Here is a 27,668-nt window from a genome sequence, read left to right on the forward strand (position 1 = left end):
CCATTGCTAGGCCTTCAGGAAGGAGGGGACAACAGGCAAATGCATGTAGAGGGAAACTGAAGCTCTTGTGATACTGGCTGTTTATCCAAGGTCACCCCTGCCTCATTGCCTGTTGTCCTTTCCTAGAGCCAGAGTAGGTGTCCAGAACCTTTTGGTACAGATGCTCCAAACCTGGTGGCAGACCATAGAATGGATTCCTGGAGACCACAGGAGCTGCTTGTTGGGTCTCCCACCAACTGAGGCAGTCCCCCAGGCCCTTCCCCCTCATAATCACATTGGAAATTTTTTATTAGAAAACAAAATCTAAGATTTATGAATATTCATCAGGATGAGAGATTTAATATTGCATAATCATGCAAACTAGACAGCAGTTAAACACCAATTCTGTAGGGGAAATGATTAACACAATGCCACCAAAATAGAAAGATATAATTTAAAGAAAGATTTGGTACAGATGAGCAGGAGGTGGGGTATAGGATTTGGGATTGGGGTGCTAGGGAACTCTGGCATGTGGGGTGGGAGTGGGGTTATGTTGGTACAGGTGACCCTCTCCTCCCATATTACCCCCTAGTTCTGCCAAGTGGGCCTATTCATAACCCCACTTACAAAGGAGGGAAACTGAGGCACAGAACAGGAGGAGTCTGGGACTGCTCTCCTTCTGCATGTCCAAGCCATGTGCTCTGTGGTCCCTGATAGGTTGGGTGGGAGCCCTGGCCCATGAAAGATGCAGGAAGCCCATGCTTCCTGCCCCATGGGGAAGATTCTGAGTCCTGGGCGGGTACCTGTTGCCTGGAAGAGTGGGGAGATAAGGGCCTCACCCTGCTCTGCCCCTTGACACCAAGGTCCTCTTCCCGTGCTAGCTACCCAGGCTATACCTTGGGCCTCTGGCCTCCTAGCCTTGTAGGCTGGTGGTAGGAGCCTTGGTTTATCCCTAATGGGAATTGAGTTCCACCTCGGAGGGCCTGCCAGCCTGTGCTTGGTGGGTAGACAGTGGCAGGTGCTTGCTATTATTTCAGCGAAGGGGTGGCTCAACTCCTAAATTGGCAGGAATGGGCAAAAGGAGATTTGCACTTTTCCAAGATATGAACTGATTTCTCATGACCCATTTGCTTATGCTCTCATGAGCCTTTCTTGCAGAGTCAAGAGAGACGAAGGTTTACATAGATCGATGTCCCAGCCCATATAGTCAGGGCTGGGCCCAAGAGAGGAGCCCAGGACTGGAGGAAGGATGTTCAGTGTGAGTTAGGGCTCTGCCTAGGGTAAGCATAATGGATAGGGTTTTGATGAATGGATAGCAGTTTACCAGCAGTGATAACTAGTAGAATTATTTTGAGCTGCAGACCTGAAAGCATGCTAGGTGTCAGGGTGTCTGGGGCACTTACCACTGACAGTAGTGTCAGTATGGGCAGAGTTAGAGTTTGGTGAGGCTGGATAGGCTCTAGGGCCAGTCTGGATTAGATGGGTCCAGACAGCATGCTGAGTCAAGTGAGGGCTTCCCCATGAAGGGATGAGGAAGAGTCAGAGCTGACTTTAGAGCTGAGCAGGGATAATGGTGATTTTCTCTCTCCTGTCCTGCAGGTCTAGAGGACCGGCCCAGCTCGGGCTCCTGGGGCACAGGCGACCAGAACAGCTCCTCCTTCGACCCCAGCCGGGTAAGGAGCTACTGCCAGTCCTGAGACCCTGGGTTTCCCTTTTTCAAAGGAGTGGATGCATATGAGGAAACTAAGGCTCAGAGGAGGAAGTTGGGCACCAACCAGGTCTTCAAGGATTTTGGGCTTAAAGTCATGGCTTGTGTGCTTATAAGCATGCCCGCCTCCTGAGCCTGTTTCTCCAGCTGTAAAACACAGTGCCCTAGAGCCCCTCATCCCCACTTGTCTCTCTGCAGGCCTATGGCGAAGGCTCTCACTTCAGTGAATCCCATGGCAGCCTCTCTTCGTCAACATTCCTGGGACCGGGGCTTGGAGGTGAGTGTCCTTGAAGCATGGCCCTTTCCCCCACACCCATGAAGGGTCCCTGGAGCATGGTCAGAACACTTGGTGGCAGCACTTTCAAGACAATTCACCTGGAACAGAGGGTACAGGTGGATATGCCCTGGACCTCGCAGGTCAGTGGGAGCTGGCCAGCTCTTCACCAGGAAGTAGACTTGGGCATCCTGGTACTCAGGCAATCAGAACCTGCTTTCCCTGACCACGAGATTCAGGATTCAGCAAGCTTGTGTTCAAGTTCCACCCACTGGGGCCTGTTTGTAGGTTCTCCTCTCTCTAGCCTTGGTTTCCCCACCTGTGGAGTTGGATACTCGGAGAATCTTCTTTGAAGCAGGTAGTGAGGCCTTGCCTAGCATGCCAGGTCCAATAGGCACACACCCTGTGTGATGAGCATACTACAGATGAGCAGACAGAGGCCAGCTAGAAGGGACCTGTCCAAGGATCTGTGGCTGGTCGGGCTGGCCAAAGCTCTGCCCACTGGGACTGTCAGGGCCTCTACTGTTGTCCTGTGTTCTGTCCCTCCCACCAGGGGACCATGGCAGTCACCCTGCTGAGCCCTAGCACTGCCTTTCCAATTCTGAGGGAGCCTTGGAGTGACTGTAAAGCTGGCATCTCTGGGGATTTGGGTGCCATTGCCCTGGATCATCTCCTACCTCAGAGCCTAGGTTTAAATGGGGTTTTAGTTCACTGCCAGGGATCCTGAGAGAAGCATTTTTCACGCAAAAAATGTGTGGAATCTACTTAGCTCTGTGCCATTGCTAGTAGTTTATAGGCTAAAGTAGCTGCCGGGGGAGTAAATGTATGAACTGTGGAACCCTTGACATGACTGACCAGTTGGTTAGGAAACTGAGCCCAAAGGCCTTTGTGCGGAACTCTGAAGGGACAGGAATACCACCTATCAGACCCCACAGATCACACATGTCATTTTCCGGGCCCAGGACTAGATGCACAGTAAGGCTGGACAGGAGAGTGTGGCCTGAGAAGAATTGTGACGGGGCAGCATCCATGCACCCATTTTGCATGGCAAGACCAGGAAGTAAGCTGACGTGGCCCATGGTGGCCTCTGCACCTGCAGCTATTTCTCTCTGCTGTTCCTTCCTCCTGCCTCTTCCTGGTGCAGGCAGTTCCCACACAGCCTGGTTAGCAGGGCCCCAGAGCCAGCTGTGTCACAGGTCCGCCACATGTGCCAAGGAGCTCAGTGAGTGCGGCGTGGAGCCCAGGCCAAACCCGGTGGGGAGGTGGGTGCAGTCTTGGTGTTCTGGGCCTGTTTCTCACTCCTGGACCAGGCTGGATGGAGCTGGTGTGGCTCTCGTGTGGTAGCAGCCATGGCAGGGTGGTGGGCTATGAGGGCCCTGCTCCCCAAGGGGTGGGACTAGTCTTTTCCCCCAATGAGACCCTGGTGGTTTTTTTTTTTTTTTTTAATGTTTTTCTTTATTTACAGAGACAGAGAGTGAGTCAGAGAGAGGGATAGACAGGGACAGACAGGAACGGAGAGATGAGAAGCATCAATCATTAGTTTTCCGTTGCACTTTGCAACACCTTAGTTGTTCATTGATTGCTTTCTCATATGTGCCTTGACCGCGGGTCTTCAGCAGACCAAGTAACCCCTTGCTCAAGCCAGTGACCTTGGGTCCAAGCTGGTGAGCTTTGCTCAAACCAGATGAGCCCACGCTCAAGCTGGCTTCCTTGGGGTCTCGAACCTGGGTCCTCTGCATCCCAGTCGGACGCTCTATCCACTGCGCCACCGCCTGGTCAGGCTGAGACCCTGGTGGTTTTATTCTCTTTTCTCCTTCTACCCTCATGCCCTGATATGCAGTCCATTGCATGGATTTGGTTTCTAATGTATGCCCATGGAGCTCATGGCCCCAGCAGGGTCCCCTCCCAGAGCCTCAACTTCTCTTTGCTTCCCTCCCTCTTCCTTTTTTGGAAACCCATATTTGGAGCCTGCTGTATGCAGCACCTAAACCATTGCAGCCTTAACAGGAAAAGCCAAGGGTCTGGGAGGTGAAGCTGCTTCCCCAGGTAGAACTCAGATCCCTAGAGAGCCTGCCAGCTTTGCGCCGATACCCACCCTGGGAGGAAGGAAGTGCTGGTGTCATTTACTCCCTGGATTTAGGGTGGGCCCTCTCTAACCTGTAGGACTCGGTTTGCTCATCACTAAGAGGATGCAGTGTTATCTGCCCTTGAGGAGTACTGGGCATGTGGGTGGGAGCATGGCCCCTCTCTCCACCCACAGCAGCCTTTCCTCTAGGAGTCTAGTCAAAATTGTACTTCTAAAATAAAGAAAATGTGGTGGCTCAGTGGATAAAGCATCAACCTGGAACACTGAAGTTGCCAATTTGAAACCCTGGGCTTGCCCAGTCAAGGCACATATGGGAGTTGCTTTCTGCTCTGCTACCATTTCTTCCTCTCTCTCTTTCTCTCTCTTTCTCTCTCCTCCTCTCTAAAACTAATTTTAAAAAATAAAGCAGGAGCTCCCCCCCCCAGTTGGAGAACATTCTAATTCCTCACCCACATTGAGTTGATGCCCAGTTTAAGCTAGAAATAGACTTAAATGTCTCAGCTATTGATTGTTCCAGGTACCTGCCTCATGCAGACCTGGATCCAGGCATCTGTGCAGTGGCAAAAGTCCATCTACAATGGTCACTGTTGGGCAGGCTATGTTCCTGTAACCCAAGGTATCACCTGCCCACACAGGGAAAGAGCCTTTTTTCTCCAAGTCATTTCAGTCAGTGTCCTCAGAGAGATCACATACTGGTTCATGAACTAACCCCCGGCAGGGGTCTGGGCACTAAAACCTCACAAGACTTGAGGTGCTACCCTCCCCTCCCCACATCCTGTGCCCTGGGAGCTAAGCACTCTGGGGAGTTGACATCTCATGACCTAATGGAGATGACATTCAGAGGATGGGGGTTTGGAGATAAGCATCATTCTACCTTAGGGACAGGTAATGGGGGGGCCTTGATGGACTTGCATGAGTCTTCTGGGTCATCAGGGATGGAATGGTGTCTGGTTGGACCCCTGCTTTGTCTGCCAGACCAGTAGGGAGACCAGCATCTCACGTTGGTTCTCTCAGTGTTGTGTACTTATGGAGCCCCTGCACATGCAGGCATGTGCTGGGTGCTTAGGATGCGAGCTCCCTGGGGTCAGTTCTGAGTGATCCTCATTTCTTCCCCTCTAGGCAAGGGTGGTGAGCGGAGCACATACACCACCTTCGGGAGAGATGCGGGTGTTGGGGGCTTGACTCAGGTGAGGCTATGTCTATAGAGTGGGGGCTTCCTGGGCCCATGGCACCTATATGTAGAAACTAGAGAATGGAGTGGGTGGGACACCACTAGAGAATGGAGTGGGTGGGACGCCACTTTTCAGACTGGAGGGGCATCACAGATGGGAAGGGACTGACCAGGAATTGGAGGGGACCCACCACTCCACCCAACCCTGTCCCACCCATATTTTAAATTTTTAAGCAGATTGGTTACAATTGCTTCCTCTGATCTGCAGAAGAGTCCCTTGCTGAGCCAAGCACTGGTTATTTTTCCAGCAGTAGCTAAAATAGGACTGGGCCCCAGAGCAGGCTGGGCTGGCCAGGAGTGGGAAGGCAGGAGAAGGGGAAGGCAGGAGAGACCACAGCCCCATCGCCCCCAATGTGAGGGCTACCATAAGCAGCTAGAAGGACTCAACACCTACCTACTCCTGAATGCACACTGAGAAACTGAGGTCAGCCCTGCAACCTAGGGATCCTGTCCCTTGCTTCTCCCAGGGAGCCCACCCTACAGGCCCCATCTGGGTGAAAGTGACCCACACCTGCTCCAGCTGTGAGTCTGACACACTGGCCACAGTGATCCCACATGACCTCCTGTCCAGGTCATGCCTTGGGCATCCTGCCCCCTCACACCCAAGGGTTTCATTTTTGTCCCCTCCGGTGCCTCCTGAATTTCAAGAGTGCAACTAGGGCTTGTCCCTAGTGGTACCACCTGTGTGCATACCAAGCCTGAGCCAGAGTGGCAGTAGTACCAGCTATTAAGCACCAACTGGGTACTAGGCCCTCCACGAAAGGCAGGCCTCATAAGGCCCCCATTGGTCCCATGATGCCCTCTGAGCATACCCATTTTACAGATGGGAAAGATCTGGTATTGAGCATACACTCACATGGAGCCTCAAATCCTAGTCACTCATTGCTCCAAGGGAAGAAAGCCCAGTTTCAAACTAATTATGCAAAATTAAACCATCTATCTTAAAAAAATGTTCACAAACTGAAACAACCAGATTTCACTGACACCCAGATGCACATTAGTACATTCTGCATCCTAGAACAGGGTTCCTCTTCAGATTTGCTGGCAGCTGTATTTCTTAAAAGTAATGCTGTGATATATAGTTCATGCATGACAAGTATCGGGAGAGAAATATTTCAAGCAAGGGTCACTGTCACCCCTTGGATGGCCAGACTGTGTGGTAGGTGCTAGCCCAGCCCTCTGGTGATGACCTCTTCCCCACCCTCTTCCCAGGCTGGCTTCCTGCCCAGTGAACTGGCTCTCAGCAGCCCTGGGCCACTGTCCCCTTCAGGCGTCAAGAGCGGATCCCAGTATTATTCTTCCTACCCTGGCCATGCTCGGCGGAGAGCTGCGGACAGTGGCCTGGGTGAGTGGGGCTGCCGGCAGGGCTGGTGGGGCCTGGGGTGGGGGACAGGGAGGGTATCAGCTCCCACTGTGTATCTCCCAGGCCCTGGCCAGACTGTGAGATCATATGGGTAGAGGGATGGGTAGTGAGCCAAAAAAGAAACAGTGGATTCTTTTTTACTTTTTAATTGATTTTAGAGAGAGAAGAAGGGACAGACAGACTTTGATCTGTGTCTTCATGTGCCCTGACTGGGGATTGAACTGGCAGCCTTTTTTGCATCAGGATAATGTTCTAACTAGGCAAGCTCTTCAGCCAGGGCAAACAATGGATTCTTGTTATCTGTAGAGGTTCTTTCCTATCAAGTCACCAGGAACACTGATCCCCTGCTTCTGGGGAAATGCAAGGACAGGTTCCTGCCAGCCTCTGGTCACAACCAATACAGAATCTTTTGTCATGTATGTTTCTGTCCAAAACACCTTATTTTATCTGAATCATTGATTCATTAACACAGAACTTACCAGCAGTGCTGTAATAGCTGAACTGATCTAACACGTATGTATGTATGTATGTATGTACATATGTGTGTGTTTATTGAGAGAGAGAGGGACAGAGATAGAGACAGACAGGAAGGAAGAGAGATGAGAAACATCAGTTTTTCGTTATGGCACCTTAGCTGTTCATTGATTGCTTTCTCATATGTGCTTCAACTGGGGGGCTACAGCAGAATGAGGGACCCCTTGCTCAAGCCAGCGACCTTTGGGCTCAAGCCAGCAACCATGGGGTCATGTCTATGATCCCATGCTCAAGCCAGCAACCCTGCACTCAAGCTGGTAAGCCCGAGCTCAAGCCAGCGACCTCAGGGTTTCAGACCTGGGTCCTCTGTGTCCCAGTCCGACGCTTTATTCACTGCACCACTGCCTGGTCAGGCTCTAACACATATTTAGTTTTTCTTCTTTTTTTCCCCTTCTTTTCCAAGTGAGAAGAGAGAAGATAGAGAGACAGACTCCCACATGCACCCCTACTGGGATCCACCTGATTTGGGGCCATGCTCACAACGGAGCTATTTTTAGCACCTGAGGTGGAGGCTTCACAGAGCCATCCTCAGAGCCCAGGGCCAGAGTACTCTTGAATCAATCAAGCCATGGCTGTGGGAGAGGAAGAGAGAGAAAAAGAGAGAAGGGGTGAAGGGGGAGAAGCAGATGGTTTCTTCTCCTGTGTGCCCTGACCAGTAATTGAACCCAGGATATCCACATGCCAGGCCAACACTCTACTGAGCCAACTGGTCAGGGCCTATTTAATCTTTAAAAATTTTTATTTATTGATTTGAGAGCGAGGAACATCAATTTGTTGTTCCACTTATTTGTTTATTGGTTGATCTTGTCTGTGCCCCAAGTGGAGATCAAACCTGTAACCTTGGTGTATTGGGACAACACTCCAACCAAACTACCCAACTAGATCCTCTTAACATGTATTTTTCATGTCCCATTCTTTGCACTCAGAGACACTCGCCAGCATCATGGCACCATACACACTTGGGGAGTGTTTTAAGCAGCAGAAACACCCACAAAAAGCATTAAAATAAGGGTTCTCGATAGACCAAGGAGAGGGCCCTGGTTTGTAGTCTGAGGGGGAACTTGAACGCTGCACGCTGCCTGGTTCCCCCACAGTTCCCCACTCTGCGCATGGCTCTGAATGACCCCTAAGAACACATGTATGATTTAGGGGAACCAACTTCAGCAGGTGTGTAAGTCTAGGATCTCTGAATAAAGAGTATTGACTGTGGGAGTGGGTGTAGGGACAGAATGGGGGGCTTTGTAGCAGGGCTCTGGTTCAAGTATCCATTGACTCCTCACTTCCCAGTCTCCTTGCTGCAGAATCCCCTTGCCCTCCCCCCATGATTCTTACACATTGTCACATTGTCAGACCTCTGCTCGTGGATCCAAGCCCTTATTTAAATAACTTTATTAAAAGGGAAGCTTGCTTGACCAGGCGGTGTCACAGTGGATAGAGCATCGGACTGGGATGCAGAGGACCCAGGTTCGAAACCCCGAGGTTGCCAGCTTGAGTGTGGGGTCATCTGGTTTGAGCACAGCTCACCAGCTTGAGCCCAAGGTTGCTGGTTTAAGCAAAGGGTCCCTTGGTCTGCTACAGCCCCCCATTCAAGGCACATATGGAAAATGAACAACTAAAGTGCCACAATGAAGAATTGATGCTTCTCATCTCTCTCCCTGTCTGTCTGTTCCTCTTTCTGACTCTCTGTTTCTGTCAAAAAAACAAAAAGGAGGCCCTGGCCGGTTGGCTTAGCGGTAGAGCGTCGGCCTGGCGTGCAGAAGTCCTGGGTTCGATTCCTGGCCAGGGCACACAGGAGAAGCACCCATCTGCTTCTCCTCTCCTTCCTCTCTGTCTCTCTCTTCCCCTCCTGCAGCCGAGGCTCCTTTGGAGCAAAGATGGCCCGGGCGCTGAGGATGGCTCTGTGGCCTCTGCCTCAGGTGCTAGAATGGCTTTGGATGCAACAGAGCGACGCCCCAGAGGGGCAGAGCATCACCCCCTGGTGGGCGTGCCGGGTGGATCCCAGTCGGGTGCATGCTGGAGTCTGTCTGACTGCCTCCCCGTTTCCAGCTTCGGAAAAATGAAAAAAAAAAGGAGCCTGACCAGGCAGCATCTCAGTGGATAGAGCGTCGGATTGGGATGCAGAGGACCCAGGTTCAAGACCCTGGGGTCACCAGCTTGAGCGCAAACTCATCTGGTTTGAGCAAAAAGCTCACCAGCTTGGACCCAAGGTCGCTGGCTCGAGCAAGGGGTTACTCAGTCTGCTGAAGGCCCGCGGTCAAGGCACATATGAAAGAGCAATCAATAAACAACTAAGGTGTTGCAACAAAAAACTAATGATTGATGCTTCTCATCTCTTCGTTCCTGTTTGTCCCTATCTATCTCTGACTCTCTCTCTCTCTGTCCATGTAAAAAAAAAAAACCAAAAAGGAAAGCTCAAGGCCTTCCTCTCCAAGGTGCAGGAGTGCTTTGTCTCCGGACATCCCGAGTTATAGGCATGTCCCTGGCCTTGAAGGACTCCTGTGTGACCTTGGCTGGGTGGGGCAGGAGCCAGGCTGGATGGGGGTGGCTAACTCCTTTTACTCCTAACAGATACACAGCCTAAGAAAGTCCGGAAGGTGCCACCAGGTCTTCCGTCCTCGGTGAGTTATGGGATGGAGTAGAGACCCCACAGACCACATGCTTCTCCTGCCCTCCAGATTTGGGGGCCCTCCCTGCTGGAGGCCACACAGTGCATTGTTGGGGACCTTTGGGCTGTGTGTGCTGCTGCAGGTGGGAACACATGGCTCCAGGTGGTCTCCGTAGTGTGGTCATGTGGGTTCTGGGCCAAAACCTCCAGCTGGACTGGCCAGTCAGCTGGGCTTTTGCCCCAGTGCCTCAGCTCTGACCAGATACCACTTCCTGTGGAGTTTGTGAAGTAATTCCTGGGATCTAGTCTCAATCCTTCAAGAGGTCATGTTCTGTGGTACCTTAGAAAGGGTATGGATGGGGTCCTGGGAGTGGGACCAGGTGGCCAGTTTGGAGGTCTCCCCCACACCCTGTCCACCGAGGTTTAAACTATTGTGTCCCCGCTCCAGTGCCTGGAGGTTGGCAGAGTGCCAGACCTGGCAGATGGTACTGGGCCATTCATGATTAAGTCATGGGAAGAAAAGGCAATTTGTTTGTTTCTTCAGCTCGACTCTGTGCAGACCTCAAGGAGCCCCTGGGCCCAGGAGTCTGGCAGAGTCCCACACAGGCTGACCCAGCCCACTCCAGGCCAACAGGTTCAGAGTTGGTGTCAGAGGTTAATATTCCACAGCCAGTAGGAGCAATCAGGCTTAGGCAGTCTTAAGACTTCATTCCTAATGTCATCGACTCTCTTTCTCCACCTGAAGCCCCACCCCAATTTCCTGGAGCTGAGCCCCTCCTGGGCACCTCATCCCACCAGCATTCTGTACCTCTTGTTCTAGTCCAGTGTTAGCAGAGACATAACCAGTGGATCCCAGCATCTTTTCCTGGGCCCTGCCTCAGTTCCAGGCAGTGCCCAATAATCAGAGTTGGCACTGGTCCTAGAAATCCTTTGCTGTCTCCATGCTCTGGGGTATCCTGGAATACCCCAGAGCACGGTGGAATGTTTGTCCTGGGCCCTATCTGAGGCCCCTGGATCTTGCATGATCAGGGCTGAAGCCAAGAGAGATTCCAGCACTGGAGGAACCAGGAAGAAGGAAGGGATGGGGGCATCACAGCTGAGCTTTAATGAATCAAAAGGAGTTTGCCAGATTAAGACAGGAAAAGGGAGTTTTGTGCAGAAGGTTCTGCTCAGGGAAATGGGTTGGTAGAGTAGACTGCTGTCCAGGTAGAGAGCAGGACTGGGAAAGGGGCCAGCCAAGGGGTGAAAGATAGGTTAGTCCTGCCCCTTCTGTTTGACCATGCCCACCTACCTGCCCATAGGTGTATCCACCCAGCTCAGGTGATGACTACAACAGGGACACAACCCCCTACCCATCTGCCAAGACCCCTAGCAGCACCTACCCGGGCCCCTTCTACATGGCAGGTATGTGGGGGCTCACCTAAGAAGGCTGGGACTGGGCCCAGGTCCCTCTGCCCACCACCTCACTGTTTCCTCTTCTCTGCAGATGGCAGCCTACACTCATCAGCGGAGCTCTGGAACCCTCAAGGCCAGGCGGGCTTCGGGCCCATGGTGGGTGGGGGCTCATCCCCCCTCCCCCTCCCACCAGGTGGCAGCAGCTCCGTGGGCAGTGGTGGTGGCAGTGGGTTTGGCAGCCTGCACCAGCATGAGCGCATGGTAGGCTCCTCAGGGTGGGGCAAGGGGCATGCATTTGGGCAGCATCCTGTCTGACCACCTCTGACCCCATCTCACTACAGGGCTACCAACTGCATGGCACAGAAGTGAATGGTGGGCTCCCAGCTGTGTCCACTTTCTCGGCCCCCACAGCCACCTATGGTAGTGTTGCCAACCACACGCCTCCCGTCAGTGGGGCCGACAGTCTCATGGGTATGGTCCCCTCACTCCACCCTGATGTGGCCCCTGTTATTAACAACATCCTTTCTTGGGTTCAGCTCAGTCTCCTTGGCCCCATGGCCCCATCTCCAATGTTTGAAAATGGCTTCTTACCATGAAACACTTTACATTTAACCCCCCACACACATACCTGAAGTGAGAAGCGGGAGAGGGAGGCAGGCAGGCAGGCAGACTTCCGCATGCGCCTGACCGGGATCCACCTGGCATGCCCACCAGGGGGTGATGCTCTGCCCATCTGGGGCATTGCTCCATTGTGGCTGGAGTCGTTCTAGTGCCTGAGGTGGAGGCCACGAAGCCATCCTCAGTGCCAGCACCAGCTTTGCTCTAACGGAGCCTTGGCTGTGGGAGGGGAAGAGAGATAGAGAGAAAGGAGAGGGGGAAGGGTGGAGAAGCAGATGGGCCCTTCTTCTGGCCAGGAATCAAAACCAGGACTTCCACACGCTGGGCCGACGCTCTACCACTGAGCAAACTGGCCAGGGCCCACTTCTGGTTTTTGTGCTAGTGTTGCTATGATTGTTTATTTATTCACTTTAGAGAGAGGAGAGAGAAAGAGAGAGAGAGAAGGTGGGGAGGAGCAGGAAGCATCAACTCCCATATATGCCTTGACCAGGCAAGCCCAGGGTTTTGAACTGGCAACTTCAGCGTTACAGGTTGGCGCTTTGTCTACTGTGCCACCACAGTTCAGACAGTGTCGCTGTTTTTAATGATATATATAATATATATGTATATATAATATATATATATTTTAAACCTCACCAAAAAAAAGAGAAAATGACTCTTTCTGAGAAGTGGATTCCCCCATTTAACGTCTGGGAAAACTATGGCTCAGAGAGGGGGTCTTTTGCTTTAGGGCACATGATCTGCCTGTCCCCAGAAGAGCCCTCATGGAGGCAGGTGGCAAGACATCAGGCAGAAACCATACCAAAATCGGGCTGCCCAGTTCTGGGCTTGGTCATCCAAGCCAAACCCAGGTACTGGGGGCGGCAAATCCCTGAGGTTGGGTCTCACCTCTGTGCATCCACAGGTTCCCGAGGGACCACAGCTGGCAGCTCTGGGGATGCCCTTGGGAAGGCGCTGGCCTCGGTGAGGTTAAGGACATTGGAGGGGAGGGGGTGTTGGGATGGGATGGGTAGCAGGGGTGGCTGGATCAGTGACTGTGAGAGGCCAGTCCCTGACCCACTGCCTGTTGGCCCTGTCTCTCCTCATCTCCATTTGCAGATCTACTCTCCAGATCACTCAAGCAATAACTTCTCATCTAGTCCCTCGACCCCTGTGGGTTCCCCACAGGGCCTGGCAGGTCTGTACAGGTTGCTGGGGGTAGAGGGGGCTCTGTGTCTGCTGTCTTCAGTCTGGGGCAGGTGGAAAGGGATCAGGCTTCATTGTGGGTTGGGGAGCTTGACAGACCACCTGCCTTGGAATTTATGTTCCTCTCAGTGTCCTGGAAGGCTTCCAGGAGGAGGCCTCTAAGCCAGGATTTTTAGGTCACAGCACAAGCAAAGTCCAGGAGGCAAGACCCAGCAGTCTGCCCTTGTGAGTGTGAAGAGCACGGGGACTCAGTAGGGCCGGGGCAGGGGTGCCTCGAACCAAAGCAGCCAACCTGAGACCGGGTGACAACCCAGTCTCTAGAATGTGTACATACTGGCGTTTGTCCATCTAACGCAGTGGTCCCCAACCTTTTTTGGGCCACGGACCGGTTTAATGTCAGAAAATATTTTCACAGACCAGCCTTTAGGGTGGGACGGATAAATGTATCACGTGACTGAGACAAGCATCAAGAGTGAGTCTTAGATGGATGTAACAGAGGGAATCTGGTCATTTTTTAAGAAATAAAACATCATTCAGACTTAAATGTAAATAAAACGGAAATAATGTAAGTTAGTTATTCTTTATCTGCGGACCGGTACCGGTCTGTGGCCCGGGGGTTGGGGACCACTGATCTAACAGATATTAGGCACCAACTGTATGTCCCATGCTTACTCTGCCAAAGGGGCCAGATTCTTCTATTCCTCATTCTCTATTCCCTGCAAAGACATTCCTGGGGAGCACTGGGGAGGAGAGGGGATAAGCAAGAATGAGAACAGAGGTTTCTGTAAGACCTGTGTGGTACAGTAGGACTCAGAGAAACACTGTGTACCTGTGAGCCAGCAACATTCCCCATAGGTTGTTAATTCTGTATATGGGGAAACTGAGGCTGGGAGATGTGAATCTACTTGGACTTGGCTAGATTCATGGCCTTAGGACAGCTCTTTGGATGCTGGCACCCCCATGTGGCCAGTCTGGATATCACAAGCCACTCAACTTCCTTACCCCTGCCTTCCAGATTCCTTTCTACCCCTCTGGGTCAGCCTATACCAGTTCCCTGTTTCAGGTCCCCCCATTCATGTGTTTCTTACCCTGTCCAGGTACATCTCAGTGGCCTCGAGCAGGAGCCCCTGGTGCCTTATCACCCAGCTATGATGGGAATCTCCATAGCCTGGTGAGCTTCCTACATTGCTGGAAGGGAACAGCTGGGGCCAGTGGGCGGAGCTGCTTGTGGACAGACATGGGATGCATGTGGACAGGCATGGAGATTCCTGTTCCTAGGACAGAGAAGGCCACCCTTAGGGGTGGCTCAGCATGTCTTCTGTGGCTACATTTCATGTGACATTGAAACTGAGTCTCATAAGAGCCATTAGGTCTAGTATGACCAGTACGATTTGCATTAGGACATAGATGCTCCTTTGACAAGAATAACTTTGTGTTGGAAATAAGGTCTAGCAGTATCTGAGCAGCCAGTGCAGGAACATGTTTCAGGCCAGACCACCCAGGGCTGGGTAGGGGTCATGGCAGCCAGGCTGCTCACCTTCCACCCCCACAGCAGAACAAGATGGAAGACCACCTGGACGAGGCCATCCATGTGCTCCGCAGCCACGCTGTGGGTGCCTCAGGTGACATGCATGGGCTACTACCCAGCCACGGAACACTGGCTTCAGGCTTTGCTGGTCCCGTCATGCCACTGGGCGGGCGGCACACCAGCTTGGTGAGTGCTGGGCAAGGGAGGGGCCAGATGGGCAGGTGGTTATGGGAGCTTGGCCAGCCCTGACTCACCCACCTCTGATCTACAGGTTGGAGGCAGCCATTCAGAGGATGGCCTCTCAGGCAGTGGCAGCCTTATGCACAACCATGTGGCCCTCCCTAGCCAGCCCAGTGCCCTCCCTGACCTCTCTCAGCCACCTGACTCCTATAGTGGTAAGTCCCAGTATTGTGCTTGGACAGGGCAGCCAGCACGTCAAAAATCATCTGTGCCCTGGCTCCTTCTCAGGGCCCCAGTCACTGGGCATCATTTCCTCCTTTGGAAAACAGGGATGTCAGAGAGGGCTTGTGACAAAGTGGAACAGCCAGGCTGGGCTGAGTACTTGCTCTTTGCTGGGCTCAGGCTTGGGACTATCTCCATTTTCACTTGAGGAAACTGAGGCACAACGGGAACTGGGGAAACCCTACCAGCATGGGTGGAGGCCAGGCAGGTATGTTTACTATCACCACCTGGAGTCCTAGAGAGGTTGGCAAAGTCACTGGTCATCTCCTTCCAAAAGCAAGGTAGAGCCCAGGGGTCGCTGGTCTTGGCACTGGTGCAGGTAGGTGATGCTCAAGCCATCAGGGCCCCTACCTTTTTATTTACTCGTCCAACAGTTTAGTGAAGTGAGTTCATGCAGCAGGCATGTATTCAGTGCCAAATGTGTGCCTCTTGCTTCTCTCGGCTCTGCGGAATAAAACGGAATCCAATAGAGAAAGACCTCTCCCCTCGGCTGTGGAGTGGGGAGGAAACAGATATGAGAAAGTGGGAGAGTTAGGAGGGGATGCAAGGGGATTGTTGTTTTAAAGATAGTGGGGGTAGCGTGAGCAGAGCCAGGAAAGAATAAAAGCAGGGGTATTGGGGACCCTGTGCAAAGGTCCTGGGACAGGACCAGGTCTGGAGTAGAGTGAGTGGGGGAGAAGGAAAAGGTGAGGGCAGAGAGGGGCAGGAGAAGGTTGTGCGGGACCTTGTAGACCACACAGAAGTGTTGGGCTTTTAACCTAAGGGAGGTTGGATCCTTGGAGGGCTATGGGCAAAGGAGGGCTAGGAACAGATTGAGATACCCTCTGGTGGCTTTGAGGAGTTCAGGCTGGGGAAAGGCTAAGGCAGGACCCGACTCAGATGCTTATTGGTGCCCTTTAGTGGCTGTTGCTGGAGGACAGACTGTATAGGGACAACAGTGGAAATCAGGGACCAGGGCAGAGGGTACCACTCTGGTGCAGGAGGGATAGTGGGGTAGATACTGGGGCTTGGCCAGGGTGCAGTGTGTAGGTTTTGGGTATTTCAAAGGCAGAGGCCAGAGGACTTGCTGATGTGGAGGTGATGATGGGATTTGGGTTTAGAGTTCAGGGTGAGGCCCAGGTGTCATCACACTTGGTGGAGTACAAAGAAGAGCTTAGATGGGGCAATTGACAGTGTGTGGACAGAACAGAGCCCAGGCCTAAGCATCAGGCCAGATGGGAACAGACAGCCGAGGGAGGTGAAGGAGGGTGGGTAGACTAAATCAATCACCAAAGTGAGGGCTGAGGCTACACTGACTAGGAGAGTGACCTGGGCAGGGACAGCACCAGTGAGGTGCTGGGGCATTACTGTTCTAGGAGCAGGAGAGGGTGAGGTCAAGAGGGTTTCTTTCAAGACTGAAGAGGTGACATGTTTGAAGGTACTGCAGCCAGCAAATGGAGGCCCTGGGTGAGCAAGACAGCTGTGCTTGGTAGGCGGTCTCTGTGGAGGGTGGGATGGAGGAACGTGGCAGGACTCACAAGCACCCATCAGAGATGAGGGCCTGGTTCTCATCATGATGTAGTCCCAGGATCAGATAACGTTCATCCTGCTATAGCAGGGAAGATGAGGGTCTGAGAGGGTACAGACACTCCACACCAGGCAGTGGCCAAGCCTGGCCTCCACCTAGCCCACTTTCTTACCAATCTTAGGAAAAATACACCATATCATGTGACAATAATGTGATGTTGCTATGTGACAAGGCTGCCTAATGCACCACGTACTCTGGGAACCCACCATGCAACCCAAATTAGAGCAGGCACTCATGCCTTCCTGGGGACCCTCCCTATATCTTGCCCCCTGATCCCCAAAAGTAAGCCTGGCTTTTAGAAAAGTTATTTCTTGCATATTTTTTAATTATGTCACTCCATTCCCAGAGTCTCACCCAAGGAACACCTGTGGTTCTCATGACAGGGAATTCCTGGCAATGAGTGGGTGGGATCTAGAGATGCTGCTCATCACCCAGGACTGCCCCACAGAGTATGACCCAGCCCCAATGTCCACAGTGCTGAGGAGATCCCTGAACTTTTGAACCACAGGTTCTCCCCTCTTCCATTCCCTATCATTCATTCATTGAACCCTGGGCTATTTACTGTGGTCAGCATTTTACCATTTACACCTCAGTGTAGTTGAGTTCACTGTAACTGTTCCCCCTGAAACAGTGTATTTGTTTACATGGTTTTTGGACTTTGAAAAATCAACATCCTGCCAATGTTCCTCTGCATCTGTTTGCTTGCTCAAATTGAGTGTGAGGTCTGCTATGCTGCAAGTGGCCGAAGATGGGCCCAGGCCCTTCCTAGGTTGCTTCCCACTCTGCTTCCATCAAGTGCTTTCAAGAACATGTCTCCTGGTTCACATGTGAAAGAATTTCTTGAGTGTGGTTCCAAGTTGTGAAATTTCTGGGTAGGCACATATCTGTCCCCTTATTCTAGATAATGCCCAGTTGTTTCCTAGAATGGTCATTTCAGCATGCTGTATTACAGGCAGTGCTTAGAATTATCAGGCTTCAGCCCCTGCCAGTTGGCTCAGTGGTGGAGTGTCAGCCCAGCATGTGGATGTCCCAGGTTCAATTCCTGGTCAGGGCACACAGGAGAAGTGACCATCTTGCTTCTCCACTCTCCCCACCCCCCTTTCTCTCCCTCTCTCTCTTCCCCTCCTACAGCCGTGGCTGGATTAGTTCGTAAGAGCACATTGGCCTTAGGTGCTAAAAATAGCAAGGTTGTGAGCTGTCCCCACCTGGGCAGAGCATAGGCCCCAGATGGGGGTTGCTGGGTGGATCCTGGTTGGGGCATGTGTAGGAATCTGTCTCTGTATCTTCCCCTCCTCTCACTTGGAAAAGAAGAAAAGAAAAAAAAAGAATTGTCAGGCCTCTTCATTCAGCAGACTTAGTGGATGTGACATGTAACTCATTAGTCCTCATTTGAAATTTCTTGATGCAATGATGCAGATTTCCATGTAGCCACGTCTATTTCCACATCTATGAAATACCTGCTTGGTGCTTTGCCTGTTTTCCTGTTGAGCCATCTGTCTTTTTCTTATTGATTTGTAGGGAGTCTTTTACATATTGTAGAGACCTGGCATTTGTTGGTTTATTCATGATGAGTATCTTCTATTCTGGGGCTTGTTTTATTTTCTTTGTTATCTTAATTATCAGAAATTCTAAATTATGATAGTCAAGTTTATCGATTTGTTTTTGAGAACAGCTCTTTAGTGTTTATGGAAAATTCCCCTGCACTTTCTTCTAAAGGTTTCCTCTTTCCCATTTCAGACTTTTGTCTATAATTAGGTTCCTGTGTGTGGTGTAAGGCAGGTGGTTTGCCCCCGGCCCTTCCTTTGCAAATGAAAATCTAGCTATCCCAGGAGAGCTCCTGTCCCTTAGAAGAGAGTAGAAGGGGATTTGTCCAGTGGTTCCAGAGGTGGCAGTACCCTAACCTCCAGCCTGTTGTAGGACTCGGTCACAGGGGCACTGCCTCAGGTACCAGTGAGATCAAACGGGAGGAGAAGGAGGATGAGGAGAACGTGTCAGTGGCCAACAACTCAGAGGAGGAAAAGAAAGAGCTGAAGGCTCCCCGGATCCGGACCAGGTGCCAGCCCCTCCTCAGCCCCTACCCCACCCATCAGGATGCAAGCATATGCACACAGCGCTCACACCGCGAGGCATCCGGCGGGCTCTGCGCCCATTCCCCGCCTTATTGTCTCCCTCTGGCCCCCCGGCCCCCCCAACCCCCGTAGCCCGGACGAGGACGAGGACGACCTTCTCCCCCCAGAGCAGAAGGCTGAGCGGGAGAAGGAGCGCCGGGTGGCCAATAACGCACGGGAGCGGCTGCGGGTCCGAGACATCAATGAGGCCTTTAAGGAGCTGGGGCGCATGTGCCAGCTGCACCTCAACAGTGAGAAGCCCCAGACCAAACTGCTCATCCTGCACCAGGCCGTGTCGGTCATCCTGAACCTGGAGCAGCAGGTGCGAGGTCAGTGGGGGCGCCGCTCCCCTCCCGTCGCCTCTGCCCATGCTCTCTCCTCCCCCCTCCTAGAGCCCGCCTCCCTTGCAGTGACCACCTTCCTGCAATGACTGACCTCCTCTCATAGTGATCTTCTTGCAGTTAACCACACCCCTGTAGTAACTATCCATTCCCCAGTCACTGTTCTCCTGCCTGCCCCAGGAAGTGACTCTCCCCTCCACCCTGCCATCACCATCCTCCCACCCAGAACCGACTGCCCTTTGCCTGGCCTGGTCCCCAGTGTCCCCTCTTGAATGGAAGGATGAGACTCTGGACCACTAGCCCTACAGACCAGGGCACTTTGGCTCAGAACTGTGTCCTGGACCTTAGGGACCACTGCCTGCCACTTCCCTTCCATACCAGGAAACCTACAGTCTGGCCAGCAGAGGCCAGTGTCCCTTGGGGCCCAGAGGCTATCACTGTCACTCTGAGTAAACCCCTCGTGGGACTCCAGCAAACCCCATCTGCAGGTTGAGTTTACCCCCCTTTCTGAGGGCTGGGTGAGGATCTGGAAGGCTCCCCCCCCCCCCCAGGTTATTCCCCATCACCACCTGCTTCCTTAACCCCTCCCTCTCCTGTGTACCCGTTAACCCTTTTTCTCCTGCAGCACTGTCGCTTGTACTGGAGCTGGGGCTCTGCCCCCCCTCCCTGCACTGTCCCCTCAGCTCTCAGGTTTCTGATCTGCACCTGGTTGGGCATCATGCCACGTCCTCTGCGTCCACCTCTCTGCTCTCTGACTCTTGCGCTCTTCTCCCACCCAGCCTGTCCGCCTCTGCTTCCACCGGCAGCCCCTCCTTACCTCGCACTTGCTGCCCGAGCACCGGATGGCTGGCGGCAACCTCAGGCCCTTTCCTCCCCCAAAGCCCCCAGTGGAGACTTGAGGGAAGAAAGGAGACCTAGGAGCACCAGCCTCCGGGCCTGGCTGTCAGTTTGGTCTGCGCGCTTGTCCTGGGCTCCGGGGCCAGCAGGCAGGGTGAGGGCAACAGCCCTCCTGGCACAGGAGCAGGGCAGGGCACCAGGAGTTCAGGTTCCTGTGTGTTGGGCACACACTATGTGCCAGGCCTTCATTTATCTTCATTTTATTGCCACAGCTGAGTGTGGCAGGTGTCCTGATTTCAATTAGCCAATGTTCTACCAGGAAAGAAACAGGCACAGAGTGAGGTCACTTATCCAACACCCCATAGCCATGCAGCTACTAGGACCTGGGCTGGGTATGGACCAGGTAGGCAGGTATCGGGGCCCCTATTTCAGATTCTTGTGTGGGCAAGGAGATCAACTCAGTGCTTGGCATACATGTGCTCCATAAATTGGAGCCACCATTGCAGTCCTAAGAGCAGAGGCTCCCAGCCCAGAATAAGGGCCTATGAGCAGGGCTCTCAGTGGGCACTCCAGGCCCAACTGTCAGGGCAGCCAGAGTTCAGTGTTGGTGTCTTGGAGAGTGTGAGCTGGTTGTGTCCTATAGGACTCAGTGTCCTAGATCATTATGCAGCCCAAAAAAGTCTCCCCAGGCCTTTGTCTGCTGAACCAGTCTCTTTAGCTCCTTCTACCCAGGCTGCTCAAGCCAGGCAGAGCCAGCCCTCCCTCACCTAGCAGGTGACTGCTCTGAATGGGGAAGGTCGTCATCCAGGAGGGATACCAGGCCTCCCCTGCCTTCCTTGCCAGTCCTGGGGCATGTGGAATGGGCAAGGGATAGATGGAAATCATGTCCCACTTCCATTCCTATAAAACATCCTGGGGATAATTGGACCTTGGTCATGTCCCTTGGACAAGATGACACACACATACAACTTTGACTAGAACTGGTCACAGACAGGCACATTGCCTACAGTTTCTGGTCCAGGAACACATTTTTATGGACATGAGCGCATACACACTAGGCACATGCAGTCATGCTATGGTACCGACCCACAAACACAAGCCACAGACATGACCTTGCACACGCACCCACACATCTAATGGGTGCCCTCTTCACAGCCCTGGCCCTGTCCACTACTCGGCTTCCCCCCCCCCCTTCCCCTCACACATAACTAACAGAGGCCCTGGTGCTGTGACCCAGCAGTACAGAGGAGGTGCTGTCCCTGGAGGAAAAAGACCTGAGGGACCGAGAGAGGCGTATGGCGAATAACGCGCGGGAGCGGGTGCGTGTGCGGGACATTAACGAGGCCTTCCGGGAGCTGGGGCGCATGTGCCAGATGCACCTCAAGTCGGACAAGGCACAGACCAAACTGCTCATCCTGCAGCAGGCCGTGCAGGTCATCCTGGGCCTGGAGCAGCAGGTGCGAGGTAGGCGCCCAGGCCAGGAGTCCCCACCCTATTCCCTGCCTACATGCATGTCGATGGTGCTTCACTAGAGATGGGTGTGCACTAGCTCCTGGGCTCTGTCCACATTTCAAACTCTGTCATCCCCCGGAACATCCAACCTGTTCTTTACAACTCCCCAGTCCTGCACAGCCTTCTCAGGGAACGGGAGGACAAATCAAGAAATGGAGGCAGCCACACATGTGGGTGCCCATGCCTCTCCCTCTGGCACCTTGCCATGTTCCCCACCCCCTGGCCACCTCAGTTCTTCTTCTCTGGGAACCATCTCCCACAGTGCTCTCTCTTTGCCACCAGAACGTAACCTGAACCCCAAAGCGGCCTGCTTGAAGCGACGAGAAGAAGAGAAGGTGTCAGGAGTGGTTGGAGATCCCCAGATGGTGCTTTCCGCCACCCACCCGGGCCTTAGTGAGGCCCACAACCCTGCTGGGCATATGTGAGAGGTACGCCACCATGGGATAATTGACCCATGGAATGATTGGGTCAATTGACCCTCTGTCTAACCTGGAATGATCACATGAGATATTGGGTCCATCCTCAATGTGGGCTGGCCGGTCCACACTTCACACACGCCTGTGGTCTGCGTTGAGCCAACACCAACCTAAGGAGGCGTCAAGTGATGAGGGACCTGCAGGCAACAGGGTCCAGAAGCCTTCTGAGGACTCTGCTGTCCCCACACCCAGGCTTCAGCCGCCCCCATGCCCTGGAACTTGGCTGATGGATCCTGAAACTGCATCTTGGCCTTGATACCCAAGCCCTGGCCAGAAGGAGCTTTCTTTCTCTCTCTCTCTCTCTTTTTTTTTTTTTTTTTTTTTGTAAAAACTGGAAAGCAAACAAGAAATATACACTTTGTCAGAAAAGAAAAAAATGCCTTAAGTATAAAACATGGAAGAGTTAAAACATATCACTTGCTGGAGAGATGCTGTGAAAAACTGGTTTTTCTTCAGAAGCCACCAGCAAATTGTGCCTATGCCTGATATTTTTTTTAAGGAAAATGAAAACGCTAGTTACGATTTTTTTTTTTTAATGTAGAAGAAAATTAGCAAGGAAGATGCCTTTGGATTTTTTTTTAAGCTTTTTTGGCATATGTTTTGTAAGCGACAAATGTTTTTGTATAAAAGTTTCATGTCTCTTGCTATTTCTGCTGCTGTTTCTAGAACTGACCATTGCATTTCACGATCAACCAGATTAAAAGTTGTATTAAAAGACCCACTATCACCCTGAGGTCCCCCACCCCTGTCCCGGGAGCCTAGCTGTAAGATAGGGAGAACAGGGATAGGTGGATCTCATTTGGGTTTTTCAGATGTTGGGGTTTTGTTTTCTTGCTTCAGGGTAAAATGGTAGGTGGGCCTTTCCCTGATGGGGACCTCCCCGCCCCATCCTCTCCTTCCAGGATGGGGATACCCTGGTCTGTCAGGCAGGGCAGAGGCGCGACTGAAGTGCAACCCTCCCAGATGAAAATGCCAAAGGTCCTTCTCCAGAAATTACTCTGGTCCCCCAGGCACCTCCCAATGGCCTCTAGACCTCCATATTCCTCCCTTGGGACCCCACAGGCTGCTCTCCCTAGAGCCCACAAACCTCTCCAAAATGGGTTTTGTTGTGACCCACATTTCAGGGCACGAAGACCACACTGCTGGAGCACAATGCTGTGGGGCTTCCCAGACTCTCTGTCCTTTGTTCTTTTGACCTGGGGACCCAAGCCTATCTCTGCACTCTGGCAGTGGGGCTATAGCTTGAGGCCAGCATGAAAACTTGCACCCCCTGCCAACCCTACTAAATGGTTCTCCTGGTATGGATGGACCAAAGGTGGGTGTGGACAGATCAGGGAAAAGGTACAGGGTCCCTGTGCAGAGAAAAGGCCCCAGACTATGTACCTGCCCGAATTACTGCTCAGCTGCAAAACCAGAAGGGTGGGTCACCCTCAAGCCTGTAGGACCTGTGTCCAAGGCTTTCCCAACTCTCCACTGGTCTTGTGTGTCACCAGCGGAACCAACTCCCTGGGCGGCCCAGGACTACCCTAGGTTTACATTGATCATCTTTGTCCCTGCACCCCCTGCATGTCCCAGGGAACCTGACATGGTTGATCACCTTCCATGTCACTCAGGTGCAGGCTCAGGCCTGCTAGGGTCTTGATTTCCTTAACTGTGTTCCCTGTTACTTACACCTCCCCCCCATAGAGGCCTTAAGGATTTCCAGGCTGACTGCATTCACCCCACTAACCTCTCAATGTCTCTCCCCAAGTTCCAGGGTCCCTGATCACCTCACCCCCACATGACTAGAACTCCCCAAGGCTGGGGAGCAAAGTGCCCTGTGGGAAGTTCAAGAGAACTCTATGTCCAGCAACAAGCAGAACATCTAGGCTTGGGGCTGGGGCTGGGGCCACCACCTCACACCTGAAATCACCTGGGTCCCCCCCTGGGGTTTTTCCTCCAAGGCCCACTGGGACTGCAAGGAGCCATCAGCTTACAGAGGGACTCTACCTGGTGACTCCCCTGGTCTGTTGGGTCTTGTCTCTTTTGGGGAACCTGCCTCAATGTCCCTTTTACTCTGCTTTTGGTCTTGCCCCTTGGTTCAGACAGGCAGGGGCTGAAGACGCGAGTGTCCTCAGAAAGGCCCCACAGACTTTTGAACTGTCTTACATAATTTAAATTAGCCTGGCATGTGGTGGTACAGTGGATAGAGCCTTGACCTGGAGTGCTGAGGATGCTGGTTCAAGGTCTCAGGCTTGCACAGTCAAGGCACATACAAATGCTTCTCATTCCCTCTCTCTCTCTGTCTTCCCCCCACTTTAAAGTCAATAAATATTTTTTTAAAAGAATTTAAATTATATAAAATGATTAACCCAGCAGGGGACGATGGAGGAAGGAAAAAACCAGTTAAGGGGGATTGTGCTCTGCGTGCCTCAAGATAACTTTTTTTTTTTTTTTTAAGATTTTGTTTATTGATTTTTGTGGGGGAGGGAGGCTTGGAGCAAGAAATATCAACTGATAGTTGCTTCACTTTAGTTGTTCATTGTTTGCTTGTTATATGTGCCTTGACCCAGCAAGCCCAGGGTCTCGAACCATCAACCTCAGCATTCCAGATTCATTCTTTATCCATTGTGCCACCATAGGCCAGGTGAAAGCTGTTTTTTGTGTTTTTTTGTTTTTTTTAAGAAAAATAATTTATCCAAGTATCCATACAGCTGGCCAAATTCTTTGGAAATTTTAAATGAGCTCCTTCAAAGTCAATATGGAGACTTGCCCAGTACATAAGAGCACTGTAGCAATAAATGTGATACATGATTATGCTCAGCTGTCTCCCCGTCTCTCAGCGGCTATATGCTTAGCAATGAAAGGGGAGGGGCAGGGCAAGAAGATGGCACCCTGAACTCAGGGCTCTGACCTTGCATATGAGTGAACGGCTTTTGAATAGCCTGAGCTTGAGCTTGCATCCTATAAAGATGGCACTGGGGCCTGACCAGGCGGTGGCGCAGACAGACTGGGATGCAGAGGACTCAGGTTCAAGACCCCAAGGTCGCCAGCTTGAGCGCAGGCTCATCTGGTTTGAGCAAAAGCTCTCCGGCTTGGACCCAAGGTCACTGGCTCAAGCAAGGGGTTACTTGGTCTACTGTAGTCCCACGGTCAAGGCACATAGGAGAAAGCAATCAATGAATAACTAAGGTGTCACAACAAAAAAACTAATGATTGATGTTTCTCATCTCTCTCCGTTCCTGTCTATCCCTGTCTATCCCTCTCTCTGACTCTCTTGTCTCTGTAAAAAAAAAAAAAAAGGATAGCACTGGGGAGGTGAGGCTCCTCAGGATACCCAGGCTCCAGGGATGTGACTGTTCTGGGGGAAAGGAGGCAGCTTAAACCCACTGGGATTAATTCTCATGTCCTAGAGGTCTGAAGTCCAAGGTAAGGTGTCACAGGACATGCTCCCTCCAGAGTCTCCAGACTCCTGGGCTTGTTGCCACCTTACCTCAACCTCTGCCTCTTCCCATGGCTTCTCTCTCTCTCCCCTGTATGTCTGTGTCCAAATCTCCCTTTTACAAAGGCACCTACTCCAATACAACTTCATCTTAATGACATTAGCAAAGACCCTCTTTTCAAATAAGATCCTGTTCACTGGTACTGGGGGTCAGGACTTAATATATCTTTTGGGAGGAATGCACAAGCCACAAGAGGGATCTTACTGGGGTGGGTGAGCAAGGCCAGCAAAGCCACTGTTTGACCAGAAAAGATGCCCACAGTGATTCCTCCTAGAACCAAAGCTTCATGTGAGGCAGAAGCACTTGTAATAGGGGTTCCTGGTGGTTTGGGACCAAGATTTGCTCACATGGAAAGGCTGCTTCCAGAGATGCTGCCTATTAATATTTTAATTAATGTAATACAAGCCCTAGCCAGCGGCTCAGTGGATAGAGCATCAGCCTGGCATATGGACGTCCTGGGCTCAATTCCCAGTCAGGGCACACAGCAGAAGTGACCATCTGCTTCTCTTCCCCTTCTCTCTTCCCGTCTCACAGCCAATAGCTTGATTGGTTTAAGCGTGGCCCCAGGTGCTAAGGATAGTGCCATTGTTCCAGGCGTGTCAGCCTCAGGCACTAAAAATAGCTTGGTACTTGAGCATCAGTCCCAGATAGAGGTTGCCAGGTAGATTCCAGTTGGGGCACATGCAGGAGTCTACCTCACAGTCTCCCCTCTCTCACTTAAAATCAACACAATTCATCAAAACCCATGGAATTTTGCACATTAAATAGGTAAATGGCACAGTGTGTTCAACAAACGTGTTTAAAATACATCTTAAAGGTGCCTACCTCTGGCTGGTGGTGGCACAGTGGGCAAAGCATTTACCTGAAGCACTGAGGTCGCCGGTTTGATCTTGGGGACTGATCCCAGGGTTGCTGGCCTGCTCCTTGAATGAGAAGCAATCACTGGGGTGAACAACTAAGAGGAACAACAAGTTAATGCTTTTCTCTTCCCCCTCTCTCTCAAAAATAAATAAAATACATCTTAAAGCCTAAAATCTCATGGAATGAGGCATATCCTCTGTCCCAGCAAGTGTTGGCTCCATGGGAATTTCTGGAAGTAGAGTCTGATTGACTCAGCTTAGAGAAAACTTGTGGGCAGGGGGTGGGGCACAGCAAAACACAGTGTGATAGGTATGTCCATGTCTTCATGATAGTGTGTGGTTCACGGGGCTTTGCCAAGGCCCCAGGGCAGTCCTCCAGAGGCAGCTGCACGTGGCCAGGACCTGAAGAGAACCTACTGAGCCTGGCTTCCTAGAGCAGCCCCATCACTGTGGGCCAGGGAGGAAAGGGACATGCCAAACTAATAAGTTCTGGACTTACTGCATGGTGGGTGTCCTCAGGTCACACTAGGCTGCAGCAGGTGATGGTGGCACCCAGAACCTGTGAACCGGGCCTTCCAGATGGACATCAGAAATATGGTGGGTTCCATTCCAGACCATTGCAATAAAGCAAGCCATAACCATTTTGCTGGTGGTGGGTCTTGCCTTCAATTTGTAAAAAATGCAACATCTGGGGCGTAGAATATACATGGTCTGGTGGCCACATGCCCCTTTCTGAGACTCCGGAGAAGCCTCTGAAGCCTTGCTGATCCTACCTGGAGACCCAAGAAAGTGCATGATGTGTGCATCAGAGAAAGAAGAGTACTATGAATACCTAATTAAGGCCCAGAAGGCGTGTATGAGAGTCCTGGGATTCAAGATAGGAATGGTGGTCTGCTCTGTGAGTGAATCATTCCTGAAGAATTAAGGTAATTTCCCAGAGGAAACAGAAGAAACAAAAACTTATGGTCCAGAAGTAAATTGAACACAAAATAAATGCTAATAAAAGTAAAAAGATAGGCCCTGGCCGGTTGGCTCAGTGGTAGAGTATCGGCCTGGCGTACATAAGTCCCGGGTTCGATTCTCGGCCAGGGCACACAGGAGAAGCACCCATCTGCTTCTCCTCTCCTTCCTCTGTCTCTCTCTTCCCCTCCCGCAGCCAAGGCTCCACTGGAGCAAAGATGGCCCGGGCGCTGAGGATGGCTCTATGGCCTCTGCCTCAGGCGCTAGAATGACTCTGGTTGCAACAGAGCAATGCCCCCTGGTGGCATGCCAGGTGGATCCCAGTTGGGCGCATGCGGGAGTCTGTCTGACTTCCTTCCCGTTTCCAGCTTCAGAAAAATACAAAAAAAAAAAAAAAAGAAGAAGAAAAGAGAGACAGGAGAGAGAAGCCAAAGAACAAAAGAGACAGAGACTGTGGTGATGTGGCCACAGCCCAGGAACATTGGAACCCCCAGAAGCTGGGACAGACAGGAAGGACCCTCCCCTCTGGAGGGAGTGCAGCCCTGTGACTCCTTGAT

General features: G+C 52.0%; 1 protein-coding gene across 11 annotated transcripts in view; it reads left to right on the forward strand.

Moving 5' to 3' along the window:
* The window catches only part of TCF3 (transcription factor 3), a 46,686-nt gene extending 22,079 nt beyond the window's left edge, over window positions 1-24,607 (forward strand). The window contains exons 4-19 of one of the 11 annotated variants that reach the window (XM_066277122.1): window positions 1,579-1,652; window positions 1,886-1,964; window positions 5,167-5,234; window positions 6,491-6,623; window positions 9,744-9,793; window positions 11,082-11,184; window positions 11,267-11,436; window positions 11,517-11,646; window positions 12,698-12,756; window positions 12,892-12,970; window positions 14,076-14,149; window positions 14,531-14,692; window positions 14,778-14,901; window positions 18,453-18,588; window positions 18,737-18,972; window positions 21,616-24,607. In XM_066277122.1, the coding sequence (XP_066133219.1) occupies window positions 1,579-1,652; window positions 1,886-1,964; window positions 5,167-5,234; window positions 6,491-6,623; window positions 9,744-9,793; window positions 11,082-11,184; window positions 11,267-11,436; window positions 11,517-11,646; window positions 12,698-12,756; window positions 12,892-12,970; window positions 14,076-14,149; window positions 14,531-14,692; window positions 14,778-14,901; window positions 18,453-18,588; window positions 18,737-18,972; window positions 21,616-21,758 (1,820 nt within the window). In that variant the 3' untranslated portion in view covers window positions 21,759-24,607. Of the gene's footprint in view, window positions 1-1,578; window positions 1,653-1,885; window positions 1,965-5,166; window positions 5,235-6,490; window positions 6,624-9,743; window positions 9,794-11,081; window positions 11,185-11,266; window positions 11,437-11,516; window positions 11,647-12,697; window positions 12,757-12,891; window positions 12,971-14,075; window positions 14,150-14,530; window positions 14,693-14,777; window positions 14,902-18,452; window positions 18,589-18,736; window positions 18,973-21,058; window positions 21,286-21,615 lie in introns of those variants that run through there. The other 10 variants (XM_066277170.1, XM_066277139.1, XM_066277148.1 and 7 more) reach the window with 10 other exon arrangements.
* The last annotated feature ends 3,061 nt before the right edge of the window (window positions 24,608-27,668 follow it).

Source organism: Saccopteryx bilineata, chromosome 1 (assembly GCF_036850765.1).
Source record: "Saccopteryx bilineata isolate mSacBil1 chromosome 1, mSacBil1_pri_phased_curated, whole genome shotgun sequence".
Taxonomy (NCBI): Eukaryota; Metazoa; Chordata; class Mammalia; order Chiroptera; family Emballonuridae; genus Saccopteryx; species Saccopteryx bilineata.